Source organism: Rhinopithecus bieti, unplaced genomic scaffold (assembly GCF_001698545.2).
Source record: "Rhinopithecus bieti isolate Rb0 unplaced genomic scaffold, ASM169854v2 scaffold_21777, whole genome shotgun sequence".
Taxonomy (NCBI): domain Eukaryota; kingdom Metazoa; phylum Chordata; class Mammalia; order Primates; family Cercopithecidae; genus Rhinopithecus; species Rhinopithecus bieti.
Genome location: NW_016810508.1, coordinates 1,026,317 through 1,041,603, shown reverse-complemented (window position 1 = coordinate 1,041,603; position 15,287 = coordinate 1,026,317). Strand labels below are relative to the sequence as shown.

Sequence of the window (15,287 nt, the reverse complement as noted above, 5' to 3'; positions counted from 1 at the left end):
TTCTCATCATTTAAGAATTAAACTGCTTCCAGTTCACACAGATCTTACCAGGTGCACTAAATTGATGTCATTATGAGCCATCAGGAAATACCCACCGAGACCTATACCAACACTGAGAAGTTTTGTTAAACAGCTGTGTGTTTTAATTGATTTGTATTATTTAACATAGAAACAGTTAAAAGTCAGTTATCGGATGTTGTGTAAAAGAGATGCCTAAAGACTCCAGGGAGACTGAGTTCAGAAGAAAGCCAATCACTGGAACTTCACTTGAGCACTTAAGATTATTACTAGAGGAAGCACAATTAAATCATCAGTTTATCAGCCATCATTATAAATCACCAGGCAACATATCAAGCTTCATTATGTAAGAATCCTTAACCAGTGACTTCCTGCATCACTGAGAGTCAAAAGCAATCTATTCACCAAAAGGTACCTAAGGAGTTATGATTTTTTGTTGTGTTTTTATTTTTTTTTTACCCTGAGAAATTTATCATGGAAACCTAATGAAACCCACTAAAACTAATTATCATGTTTTTGCATGTTTTAGGCATGCCAAAGTCTTCAAAAGGAAACTCAGTGGTATTTGGGACATGCAAAATGTGTGCTGCACAGGCTTCTCCTATCCACTCTGTACAAACATTTAAACTTACTCTTATATAGTATTAAGTACAAACATTTAAACTTACTCTTACATAGTATTAAATACTTGCATGGTAGGATCAAATGAGGAAAATAATCAACGAGTTTCTTCCCACTTTTATCCATCCAACCCCATTCATTCACTTGTACTCTCCTTTCCCAGACATATGGAATCAGAAAATAAAGAACCTCCAAAGTCTTGGTTTCCAAATGTAAGCACACAGTTCAAGTGTTAAAAACAATATATTTAAAAGGAGATAAGATACAGATTGAGTTTCATATACAACTCTCTCCCCTCAGAGCAGGGAAGGAAAGCAGGGGCTTGGAGAGAGGCAATTTTGAAAAGGCCATTTCCCAAGAGGGGCATGTGTATGTGCACGTGCTCATGTGTGTGCATATATATGCGTACAAAATGACACAACACAATAGAATCTCTTGTGGTTTGGAAATTTGAGAATAGAGAGGATATAGTTCTAGTACACGGTAGGTTTCATGAAGAAAAGTTCCTTCCATCATCATCATTATATTTAGGCAGCTGTAAAACAGGAAGGGCAGCCAGACTTTTCTGAGCATAAAAGGACTGGAGACAGCCACCTGATGTTTCCGCAGCCCTGTTGCGGTAGCAGAAAAGAGTGAGGTCCAACTTATTCATTAGACAGAGTAGGCACAGTGCCTGGGGTCTACAACACCTTTAGGAATCCGTGAAAATAATTTAATTGCTTTTTTAAAAATAAAATAATAAACTTGTAGGTCAAAGAAAGTATTTTAATATATAGTATGAATACAGTCATCTAATAATACAACTATAAAATATAATTTTAATACCTTTTTATGGAGGAAGGAGTCCGTGAAAGTAATTGTGTCTAAGGCCCACAAAAGTCAGGATGTGGTCCTAGAAAGCAAAGATTTGATGAGAGAGACAGCGAGGGTGAGAGAGAGAAGGAGAAAGAGGCAGCACAGAACTGAAACAGAGCCCATGGGGTAGATATTATTAGGGTCCAGAAGTTTAGTATCAATTTCAGGGTGGAAAGGGGGGGATCCTAAATTTGGCAGAGTTTAATCTTCAATGGCTGAGAAAATCACTGAAATAACTATGTTTACCTGGAAAAAATCAACAATGATTATGATCATAATAACACATAATATATTTACTATACTTTATGTGCTAGGCAATGTACAACATATTTTACATATATTGATTCATTTAGTCTTCCCATATGCTCTGTGTAGATGCTACTGTTACCTCTAATGGAAAACCAAACTAAGACACGGAATCTTTGTAATTTAACCAAGATCATGCAGCTAGTAAGTGGTGGCATACAGAGTCAAATCCACTCTCTCTGGCTCCAACACCCAGATAAAGGCACTACCATTTCCCAAAGGAACCAGTTCTCCTTGGCTGACTCCAACAAGTCCAGGCAGGAATTGCTCAACATGCATGTGCAACCACTTGTCATACCACTAAACAAGGAAGCCATCAAAGCCACATGGGTTGTATCAAAATGACTCAAGAGCCGACATCTTTGGCCAGACTTCCACTGGCTAAAGATGAGGTAAACTGAACATCAATAAAGATAGCCACTACTATGAACTGACACATACAAAACATTTATATCTGTGAGTCCATAAAGACATATTTTTTTAAGTTCTTGGATACCTTGGGAGGATACTAGAGAACCAACTCATTATCTTGAAAGCTAGCTCACAAAGGGAAAGAATCAAGCATTTATCCTGCCCTTCCTAATCAAAGCATACCTCAGGTAAGTAAGATGGAGAGAGAAACTTTGTCATTATAGAAGTAGTCCAACTAATAAATAATGAATGACAGAATTAGAACATCACCATCTCGCAACCACTAATGAATTAATGGGTCTAAGCAATAATCATCAACGGCAGTAAAACAGCACAAAAAAGAGTGATAACCAAACATAAGGTCCTCCCTGATGGCATACTCAGAAACAACCATGAAGTATTCTTGCCAAAAAAATCGAGCCTGAATTTGATCAAGCCTCAAGATCTAACTACCAGTTTATAAAAAAAAATACAGGGAGGAACATACTAAAAACCACAGAAATACAATTAGAAAAAAAAAAATCAAGACTGCAAAACACTACAGAACAAACAACCTGTTTCTTCAACAAAAAATTACCAGGAAAAAAAAGAGATGGAGGAATGAGAATCTATAAGATTCCAAAAGTCTTAAGATACGTTAACTATTTTAATGTGTAAACCTTATTTTGGATCCTGATATAAACAAACCATAAAAAAAAAGAACTTGGGAAATTTAAACATTAATTGCTTATTTAATGATATTAAGAAATTATTAATAATTTTATTTGTGATAATCGAGTTGTGGTTATGTTTGAGTCCTTACCTTTTTAAATTAAATATTTTATTTTGAGATAATTGTTGATTCATGTTTAGTTGTAAGAAATTATATAAAGAGATGAGGTACAGTGATTCATGCCTATAATCCCATCACTCTGAAAGGCCAAGGCAGGAGGATCACTTGAGGCCAGGAGCTTGATAACAGCCTGGGGAGCACAGTGAGACCCCCATCTCCACTTTAAAAATTTTCAAAATGATACAAAAGGATATCTCATATCCTTTATCCAGTTTCCCCCAATGGTAACATCTTATAAGACTATAGTACAATAGTACAAACAAGATACTGACACTGACTCAGTGAAGATCCAGAACATGTTCACTGCCAGAAGATTCCCTCATGTTTTCTTTAATAGCCACAGCCATTTCCTTCCCATTCACACTCCCTATTACCTGGCAACCACAAATCTGTTCTTCGGCCCATGATTTTGTCATTTCAAAAGCATTACAGAAATGGTATCAAACACTCTGCAACTTCTGGAATTGCCTTTTTGCACTCAGCATAATTATTTGAAGATTCATCTGGGTTGCTGAGTGTTATCAATGATTGGTTCCTTTTTATTGCTGAGTAGTATTCCATGGTAATGGTATGCTATTCTCTGTTTAACCATCTACCCACTGAAGACACCTGGGTTTTTTTTTTCCATTTTGAGCTATTATAAATAAAATTGATATGAACATTCATGTAGAACTCTTATCTTTTAAAGATACTTAAATATGTAGGGAGGAAATAAAATGATGCTAGGAATTACTTCAAAAAAGTTCCTAACTGGATGAGATATGGAAAAAAACAAATTCTTCATCAGCTAATAAGCACCTTATACAACAATCTCTACTTTTGTATGTGTTTAAAATTTTCCATAATATAAAATTCAAAAAAAGAATCCAGTAAGGAAAAATTACTCATCTGACTACTATACATCCCCGCACATAAACACACATATCTTAAAGTAAAACTGAAGGTACCCTTTTTTATCTTGTGACTTTAGGCCACACCAAGATCAAAGGAATTCTTTTCTTAAAACACAGAGCCAACACCTTCCAGTGATCATTATTGTAACACTCACTATAACAATTAAGGCAAATCCAACCTAAGTATTTGTTAACTTTCTTTCAGAAGTTTTTTTATTAAGCTACAGGGTTGATATAATAGGTAGTCTGTAATATTGGACAAAAGCAGGTAAGTAATCACCATAATCAAATGTATGAGATTTATGAGTGGCTTGTCTTCAAAAGAGAGGGTTTACATCTGACATGAATAGGTCCTTATCATCAAGACAAATGCTGAAAGAACAGAAGTGTGATTACTAAAGATGAAGAACAACAAACTATATGAGCACAATCAGGCCTGAAAATGAAGTGTAATGCATTTTATATTATGCAAAGGCTGCTTTTGTTTTTAAGCCACTCTGGAGGACAGCATATTATTATCATGTTCAGTCTGCAAGCTAATAATTCCTTAGTATAATTCTGCAAAACGGTGTCTACTATTCAACACCACCAATATTCTATCAGCTCATTCTTCCTTAGTGCTGTATCATCTTCTTCCCTTCCATCTCACTGAGGACACCTTGTTTTTTCTTCGTATGTGGTACTGAAAAACGAAGACTCATTCTCCCAAAGATCTCAAGCAAAGAAGAAGACACAAATACCAACCCATTAACCAATCTGGGATTAAAAGCCAAGATCTCCAAAGGAAATATTCATGATGATTTTCAAATGCCAAGTAGTGCAATGACTACAAATAAGTTTCCCTTACTTGATCTGTAATGCCTTGACATGCACTGTGATGAGCAATTTTAAAGCTTAAATAAACATTGTTATTAGAAGTAGGATATCTGTTCACAGATCAAATCCCAATAAGATCAATTCCAAAGGATCACCTAAGTTTTATAGTTGTGTTGTAGTATGGTTATATCAAATATCCCTCCTATTAAGTGAGCCCCAGCCTTGGTGTTAGAAATAGTAATGCTTGTTGTGATAGGATTTGATCTGTAATACCATATTATGATAGGGAGGAAAAAGATGGTACACTAATAGGCTATCTGTGTGACAGTGAAATAACTATAAAATGAAGGACATTAGTCAATTCTATTAAAAGCAATCTATATACAGATTGGTTCAGTGGTGAGTTTAATAACAATGTACGAGTTCTATCAATAAAAAGAAATCTATGGCAACATTGTATCAAAATCTTGTTATGTCATGGGTCAGAACCAAGACACATGGAATTAAAATATAAAATATCATAGATCACTAGAAATTGTGCTATATACAGGCCTGCATTGAGGAGATTAATTATCTGCTAGAGACAGAAAAGGAAAATGGTAAGAACTGGATTCAAGAGTATAAAGGAATTGAGAAAGAACTGATAAGTGGGTGTAAAGTTAAATACACATATATTTTTGAACACTTTTTTCCTCTATCTTTTGCCATATTTCTTGACTCTTACAACCAAACATTTCCTGGGTCTTGTGGATAAGGACTCTACAACACAAATTTTTGTGCAGTTTGTGGCCATTGACAAGACACTAGAAGTTGGAACTCTTAGCACTCATCTTGATATACTTAAAGGTTAATCTAAAATAGTTTGCATAAAATAAAATGTTCTTGCCAAATCTTTAGGGTTGGTTTTCTCATATTTCACATTATCCTTCTTCATAGCAACCACCAATGCCTGGTCTACAGATTTGGATTTCAGAGGGGCCATTTTTGTCAGCTGAGGTGGTTTCAGAGAAAGGAATGTATGAGAGGACAGGTAGTAAGAGGTAATGCATACAGAAAAATGAGGGAAGGCATTAGATCTAGAAAAGATCACAAGAACAAATGGCACAAGAGGAGTATAGAGAAATGAATAACCATGTTTGGCAAGAGCTGTGTAGAGTGGAGGAGTAGAAGATAAACTTAGAAGAGCAGGTTGGAACCAGGGAGCAGCAACCTCTGATGCCCAGGCAAAGCATTTAGACCACATCCCATAGGCCCTCAGAAAACTACTGCAGGTTAGAGCACAGGTAAGATAAGTACAGCAGTGGTTAAAAAGATGTAACCACAGGTAACGGGCCGAGAGGAAAGGAGCAGAAGACCACAGATAAGAGGTTTTACTAATTGTTCCACGTGAGGTCAGAGGGCTTGATCTAGGAGGGTGATAGTGGGAAGAGAAAAGATTAATTTGAGAGGCAGTGTGAAAGATACAAATACTTAAAGGTAGTTTTGTCCTCAATTAAAACCTAGACAATGGTCATTGTTAAAGAACTACTTACGAGATGCTAAGGATTCTCATGTTGATTGGGAGGTAAACTGTCATTATGATCAAACATATAAGAGGGCATAAAATTCTAATAACCGATAAAGTCATTTTAAAGGAAGCTTTCACTAAGCTCAACAGAATCTTGGAAAAAATAAGATTTTGATATAAGTAAAATTATTTTAAGGAGATTATGACTGGTTGCAAGGTGATGAGTATTTTTTAATTTCCAAAATAATTAACTACTGATTTTAGCTAATATAATTAACTACTGATTAACTAATGACTTACATGATTGACAAATCTATTTTCTCTACTTTTGCAAATCTACTTTTTATATCTGCTTTTGCAGATCTATTTTCTCTACTTTTGCAAATCACTATTGCAACCATATTATTAATCAAAAGCTCTTCTTTTTTGCAAATGTATCTATGAGTAAAACTGTAAAGCAGTATAGATTACAGAAGGCACATCATGTATTTCTTGGTGTATAAGCCAACCTAGTTTCTCTGTTCATTTGCTTAATACATTTTTATTGAGCACATACTACATGATAAGTACTGTGCTGGTGCTGCATGTGCAATGAAGTATAAAAGAGACATGGTCTGCCTATGTGAGAGCTCACAGTACAGACAGTCCCAGACTTAGGATGGTCCAGCTTAACAATTTTTAGACTTTATCATGGTGCAAAAGTGATACACGTTCAAGATAAGGTATTTTGATACCTATACAACCATTCTGTTTTCCACTTTCAGTAAAGTATTCACCAAATTGCATGGAGCTATTCAATATTTTATTATAAATTAGGCTTTGTGTTAGATGATTTTGTTCAACTGTAGGCTAATGTAAGTGTCCTGAGCACATTTAAGGTAGGTTAGGCTAAGCTATGATGTTTAGTAGGTTAAGGTGTATTAAATGCATTTTGTGCAGTGGCCGGATCTCAGCTCACTGCAAGCTCCGCCTCCCGGGTTCACGCCATTCTCCTGCCTCAGCCTCCTGAGTAGCTGGGACTACAGGCGCCCGCCACCGCGCCCAGCTAATTTTTTGTATTTTAGTAGAGACGGGGTTTCACTGTGGTCTCGATCTCTTGACCTTGTGATCCGCCTGCCTCGGCCTCCCAAAGTGCTAGGATTACAGGTGTGAGCCACCGCGCCCGGCTCTACTTAAGATATTTTCAACTTACAATGGGTTTATCAGGATGTATACCCATTGTAAGTCAAGGAGGATCCGTATAGTGGAAAAAACAGACATCAATTTTTTTTAATCATCCTAATATGTCATTTAAAATTGGAATAAGCATCCTAAAGGATAATTATAGGACACTCTGAGAGCTTATAATAGGGTGGCTAAACCAAGACTGGGTCTGGGAAGGTGTTTTTAAAGAAACTGTCTTTGAGGTGAAATATGTAAAGATATAGAGGAGTGAAATAGGGAAAAGAGTTGGGGAGAGGGAACTAGAAGAAAAGATGAGCAGAGGGAAAGAATACAATAAAATGCATACAATAAAATGACAATACTCTCCGACCTGTTGTGTAATAGTGTCCCATGGTCCCTGTAGCAGTCGCGTCTTATAGCACTCATGAACTCCTTCCCATATGTCCTTCAGAGTTAAAGGTCTCCCATCTGTGAAAGTGCATGGTAAAGATTGAGTTAGTAATTCATGTGACACAATGGTTCTTGGTGTCAATCTAAAACTCTTGGAAGAATATCATGACTTTTAGAAAGATCTTCAGTGCACATGCTATTTATATATCAAGAGAGTGCTATATGAATTACTATTTTCTTCCTGAGGGAAATTTAAACATTCAAGCTTCTCAGCTTTGTATCCATCTAGCATTTAAATTATCTGCCCATTCATTGCCTCTACGAATTTTACAAAATAAATAAAATCCAAATGTGTTTTAGAGAGAACTGACAGATACAAGCACAGGCAAAGGAACAGACAAACAGATTCCCATATTCACAAAGGTGCACTATGAATACTTTGAATCCTTCCTACTTCCTCTAGTCCTTAAAACAAAGAAGCCATACCCATGCATCTTGCACATTCTCATGGAGTATCTATAATGTCCAAATCACTCCATCAGGTACCATGGAGAATAGAGATAAGAAAAACACACAATTTCTCCTAACAAGGAGCCTATCATCTACTGAGGAAACTGTAACAAGTATATTATAGTAGAGTGGTCTCTGCCTGAAGAAGACTGAAGCTCACTGATGGTCTAAGGAAGAGAGATATTAATACTTGGTGTACATGGCAGGCAGAGAAAGGGACTCTTGGGGTGGGAAGGGACAGTAGAACAGGGTTGGCATGAACAAGGCAGTAAAAGCTTTATTGAACAATAATGCTCTTTTTCTTTGTTTCAGTTATCCATCTGTATCCACCCAAACGATGTATTTTACAAAGACCACTATGGCACTTACATTATACACAAGGTAAGTAAAGTGGAAAAATAGGTATCTAAGTTCTGAAAAGAAAGCAGAAAGAAGAAGTCACCTAAAGATTTCAAACCATACACTGCTGGAAAGAAAGTATCTTAATGCTAGAATCCGGTATAACTTGCTCCATTCAGAGCTATAAGGCCCTCAAGACTCAGGGGTGTGCTCTTTTGGGCTAATGGAGGATATCACTTAAAGATATTTCACATAGCAATATGCTGAATATTTAGACCAAAGAAGTATTTGGTCATCAAGGGCAACAAAGCATAATGGAAATAATCTACTCAAGAGCTCCAAAAATCACTGTATTAAGACTTTCTAGTATAAGTTTAGAAATGTATGGTGTTGGGGGAAAAAACACTAGATTTGGAATGTGGACTAAGTTTAAATCCTGGTGTTGGCACTTACTCTCTATGTGAGTGCAAATTATTTTGCTTTTAATTTTATCTGCAAAATGAGAAAAAAAATCCTTTGTGAGTATTGTTCTTTTGAGGCTTACATTAGTGAATGCACCCAGAACTGTGTTAGGTACACAATAAGAGCTCAATAAATATTAGGAATCTCCTCCCAGCCCTCACACAATCATTCTAGTAATTCTCAAACCTAAAAGATTCATTTCTAGACTGTTATTTCTTAGAATTTTCCCATGTTGCTATACGATGTATATCATCTTTGATATAGTACTAAACTAACATCATAAGCAGGACATTTCTCATGTTTGACCTAAAAAGTTGAACTTTTCCTCAACCTTTATTTTCAATAAATAGCAATAGAATATTTTGATACATTTTCAATAAGTATCTTCATCTTGGCATTTATCTGGTGGCGGGAGACCATTATCTTGTGATAAATAGTTTTATTCCATTGACATTTCCATGTCTGTAAAATGAACAAGATTTATTCATCCAATTAACATTTGAATGTCATGTTTAGCTACAAGTTAAAAACAAGCTGCCTTCAGTATCTGTGTTATATTGTTTTCTGAACACATTTACAGAGTAGGGCCAAACTCTGCTCTTAAGCACTATGCACCTTAGAAATATGCACATGCCATGCATGCATATGTGTGTGTGTGTCTGTGTGCACGCACGCATGTGTGTGTATTGATGTGGGAAGAGGCAAATAAGATCTTAAGTACTTTAGTGTCAAATAGTAAACTAATCAAATTACAGAATGATATGCTTTTAAAATAATTTTTACATGTCAAAGTTAGAAGAAATCAAATACCTGTAGTAGGATAATAAAATGTTAGAGCTAGTATAACCACTAATTTTATAAATAGGGCAGCCAAGGTCTTAGGAAATATGTATCTGCCAAAAGTATGCAGCCGATTCATGACTGAACTGAAGTCTGAATCCAGATCTCAGGACTCACCAGTGCTCTTCCTCCTGGTCCACGCTGCCTCTGAGGGCCGAGGCTTGCAAATGCTTTATAAATATTTGTATTTATAAAGTGCTTTATAAATATAAATGATAAATGATGAAAAAATGCCTTCCTTAACTTTATTTCCACTAATATAAAGGTTTACAGGCCTAGAGAAGAATGCTGGGTTTCATATCTTCATATCTGGTAATCAGTAATGGTTTTAATTTTATTCCTTAAAGCATTTCAGGCAACAATGTAAGTACAGAGTAAATGGTTTGGATACAAGTTAATTTTAGAAGTAGGTGTTTTATATAATTGGGCACCTACTATATGCCAGGCATCTGTGCCAAGCCTTTGCGATACATCAGTGAGCAAAACAATCATCCCTGTTTTCATGGAGGTTACATTCTGCCTTGGGGGGTTGTGTGTGTGTGTGAGAGAGAGAGAGTGAGATAATAAACAATAAACACAATAAACAAGTAAACTGTATATTATCTTAGGACGTGATACACACTGTGGTGAAAAGGAAAAGTAGAGCAGGCTAAGAAGTGCCAGCCGAAGGTGGATTTGCAATTTTAGACTTCAGTGAGAAAGTTAACTGTGTGCAAAAAATGGGAGGCACAGCGTTCCAGGGAGAGGCACCAACCAGTGGAAAGACCACCAGGGCTGGGTAGGGGATCACTAGCACCACATGAATATCACTAACATTCGTCACTTACAGACAATGACTTAAAAAAAACACACATAACTTTATCAATATATAATTCACATACATACAATTCACCCATGTTAAGTGTACAATTCAATTATATTCATAGAGTTGTGCAATCATCACCTCAATTAATTTCAGAACATTTTCATCACCTTAAAAAACAACAATAACAAAAACAGATGGGCACAGTGGCTCACGCCTGTAATCTCAGCACTTTGGGAGGCCCAGGTGGGAGGATTGCTTAAAGCCAGAAGTTTGAGAGCAGCCTGGGCAACAAAGTGAGGCTCCATCTTTGCAAAAATGTGGCTATATAGGGAAGGCAGAGACAAGAGGCCAGGAAAGTATTTACCTCAGTGGAGTCCTTTAGCTGCAATCCCAATGAGGCCTGGCAAAGCTTTATTTCTTTTCTTCAGAAAAGCGCTATTTTCTTCTCACCCCCACTTTCTAAACCAACTTGAGTGCTTTTCTGATTGTTGTAACCAGAGCTTTGTTTGAAAAGCAGACTCTTCAAATGAGGAAACCGATGGAAAAATTGGTAACATAACGGCGCAAGTCTGTTATACAACCACAATGATGCAACTGCTTGAGATGGCTTAGACAGTCGTGACCTCCATGAATACCCTCTCCAAACCATGGTCTCCAACTTCCAAAATCTAACCCCCTTAAAAAAACTGAGGAAGGTCAACAACCAATTGTAATACCATTGTTAAAATATCTGCCTCTTCCAGGCCCATAATGGTTATCTCAAGGGCCACTGCAAAGTCTCTTTAGCACCTCTTGAAGTTCTGTGTTTGGCACCCCCTGCTGGTGGCATGCTAGGCCTGGTGGGACTACATGTATTTAAAACAAGCATATCAAGTCTTAAATATTCAAAAGACCACTGTTCCTCAAAATAGTCACCTAGGGAGGTTACCTTACTATTCAGCAAATTCAGCCAATATTTATTCTAACAATGCTGTAATTCTGTCAATGGAACTGCCTTTGAACTGCCTTCAGAGCCAGACAAGTAACTACTTACTAGTCCCAAATAGGTTTAAATCAAAGGAAAAAATTATACTTATTTTATTCCATATATTTGGTTCCAAATGATTTTGTTGTCTGCAAACAAATTCACCTTTAATGGGCAACCATCTTCCAACTTTTAGCCACAAGGATTGGAAGAAGTTTCAAAACCAGCAGTTCCCAAAATACGTTGAGTAATCAGAGTATGGTTGGCAAAAGTATATAATTTTGCTTTTCTTCTCTATCTCTGCAAATCTCTCCAGTTTCTGCTGACCACTTACACTGTAAAAGGTCTGGGTAAATATAGCTTTGTCTCTATGACAACAATGACCTAATGAGGTATGATGCGGTTTCTGTTCCCTAAGCCTTCATCACTGGTTTGCCTAATCACAGTTTACACCTTCATCATCAAAGACATACAAAAGTTAGTTTCTGAGATATTTCATACAAAAACAAAAAGATCTAACTTGATAAGCAATATGTTCAAAATCCTGGCATACATTATTGATATCTAAAATGCTTTCAAATACGATCGTGACTCTATTTCGAAAGCAAAATGGATACTTGAGAAATCCCACTGAAACAATTAAACTAGGATATTTCTATATGTATAAAGAACTACATCATATGAACAAAGCAAAACCTGAATAATATTGTACATATCCACTTATTTATGAAAACTGAAGACTCGAGACTTAAAATATGGACATAAATACTTGGTTAAATACATAAAACACATTATTATGTGCCTGCATGTTCAATTCAGAGTATCTTCAATCAGAAACTTTAACCCATGTTAAGAGAGTCTATTTTTTTGCATCTGGCCTCAGTCAGAGGAGACATAAGCTTACTCAATCAACAACCCCTTCATTTCAGATCCAAGATACTTGATCGCACCAATTTTAACATGCTTAGAAATTTCATTAATCACATTGAGGCTGAGTAGCTCAGTAAAATCCCTTGAATACTTGAAAAAGAAGTAGAAGCCAAAATAATTTCAGTAGTAACCTACATAGTGAGCATGGTAAACTGAGATCATTTATATAACAAGTGTTTAGTGAGTGCCTACTATGTGCCTATATCACTTGGAATGATAATACACATTTAAGCTAATGGAATGTCCTGTCAGTAATCTAAAATGTCAATGACAAAAGAAGAAGAGACATTAGGTGAAAATAGAATAATTAAAAGTACAATCTTTAGCAACTGCCAGTAGCATTTAACATTTTCATATAAAATCTCTCAATTGAATAATAACCCACATGTCAAGTAATCTATATATTACTCAAAATGTGCAGCTTTCTAAATTAAATTTCTCAGGGCTATTAGTTTTCATGAAGCCAATAACAGCATGAGATATTTCACCAGCACTATCTAACTCTAGTGCAAGCATGCTGGAGTCACCTTTATCCTTATTGTGCATGGTTTCACCAAAATTTTTTAACTCCTAAAATGAAGACTAGAGAGAGTATAAATAATTCAGAGTAAGTTTAAGAATAATGTTCTGAATGTGGCCACTAGAAATAAAAAGGAAAGAGTGGATTTTTCACAACGAAAGATGTCATTCTTCAATATATTGTCTTCAACAGAGCTTTGAAAGATATAAAAATTCATGTCATACTCCACAGTAAGGCAGAGATGAAGCTCCACCAAAGGAGAAAATTCATTTTTGCTTCAGTGAGAAAATTATATTGTGATACGAAATGAGTGCAATTGTTCATGTACATTCATATCAGCTACTATACTGGCTAATTCTGTAACTTTTATTTATTCCTTTAAGCATTTTAGGACTTTGTATCTTTATCGATCTCAAGAAATCTAAATGAAATTCCAAAAATATGAACTATGGCAACTTCCTTTTGCTTGCATATAACATCAATTAATTAATTTAACCTATATGGTTCTTAAATTTCAGTTATTTGAATGGAAGTGCCATGCAGTGAAAATGGGCTTAAGTTTTCAGTTTAAGTCCCAGCTCTATAGTTTTCTATGTACCCTTGAATAAATAATTTAACCCCTCTGAGCAGTTTTTGTCTTCACATGAGCATAATAACAGTTCCTACCATCTAATTTTAGTGTGAAGATCTAGATATATAATTTGGCTAGCATGATTGAAAGGCCCTAAGTGTCAACCCCCATTTCCAATATAAGCTCAGAATCCTCAAAACTCTGAAATCAGTATTATTGCTAACTCAATTTTTTTTTCAGGTGATGAAAGAAAGGAAATGGCAAAGTAAATAACTTGCCCAAAGTCATAAGGTTAGTCAGCAGCAGAGCTACAAATCAGAACCAAAGTTTTCTGACTCTAGACCATGCACTTTTCACCACTACATTATATGTGTTTCTGTGGACAGGAGTTCTTTGTAAAGTGTAAAGTTATACATGCATATTAGTTGTATTGTTCTTGTTGCTACTATTACTAGTGGTCCCCATCAACACTGCCTAACCTATGAGTACATGGAATTTTTCCTTTCATGGTTTTCTTCCCAAGCCTGGCTCACCCTTTCTCCTATCACTCATGGACAAATCCCACGTCCAGCCAAGGCCTCTCTTGATCAACACAGCTCAAGGTAATCCCAAGCCCTGGTGCCTTTTACCTCTCTTATGGTCCTTAACATATTCTACTTGTTATAGTGAATTTCAGACCTATCTTGTTTCCCTCACTAGACTCTAAGCTCCTCGATGGTATTATCCATCTCGATCTCCTTTATTTATCTCAGCATTTCAGAAACATATTCATGCCTTATGTATAAATATTTTCAAATGAATGAACAGATGAAAGTTCAACATTATTTCTAGAGTAATTAGCACATTCTAAGAATGGCTGAATGATCATAATAAAATTGATTAAATGTTTTACATTTATACTTTTAAAAACCCTCATACTCAATAAATCCATAGCATTAAGCAGATGCAGCTATAGCAGATATGTGATTTCTCAGTATCCAAACACACTACCAATTTGAGAGATAAATTCCAAAATAAGTAGGAAGCAGAGCCCCGTTTCTACCACTAAAGCTAAAGGGAGGCAGATATTCCCTTGCCTTGTCATTCTACCACCTTCAGTTGACTCTATGACCTACCCTTCAATAAGCCTTTTCCTGCTTATCAAATTATTTGCAACCAGGGATACATATCTAATATAGCAAAAATATATGGTTTAAAAGTCTTGCTTAATACATATTTTCAAAATTATTAGCTTAAAATGCTATATATTTGTCTAGCAATCTTGCATAGAAACAATAAATGTTAACATGGTTTTTAATTACACGAGAAAGTTTATGTGTGTTACAATCTATTTTTATGAACATATGCCCAACAGCACAAAAAGAAGCAATTGTGAATCATCTTAAACTGTCCACACACAGTGTTAAGAAACGTGGAATAGTGCAGCACACCAGCATGGCACAAGTATACATATGTAACAAACCTGCACGTTATGCACATGTACCCTAGAACTTAAAGTATAATAATAATTAAAAAAAAAAAAAAAGAAACATG

The 15,287-nt window shown here is 35.8% G+C and overlaps 1 protein-coding gene across 1 annotated transcript in view; it reads right to left on the bottom strand.

Annotated features, from left to right (window-relative positions):
* ATG10 (autophagy related 10) overlaps nucleotides 1–15,287 on the bottom strand; it is a 222,304-nt gene that overhangs the window by 70,672 nt on the left and 136,345 nt on the right. Inside the window, exon 4 of the mRNA XM_017892224.1 lies at nucleotides 7,794–7,891. Coding sequence (XP_017747713.1) covers nucleotides 7,794–7,891 — 98 coding nt within the window. The remainder of the gene's footprint in view (nucleotides 1–7,793; nucleotides 7,892–15,287) is intronic.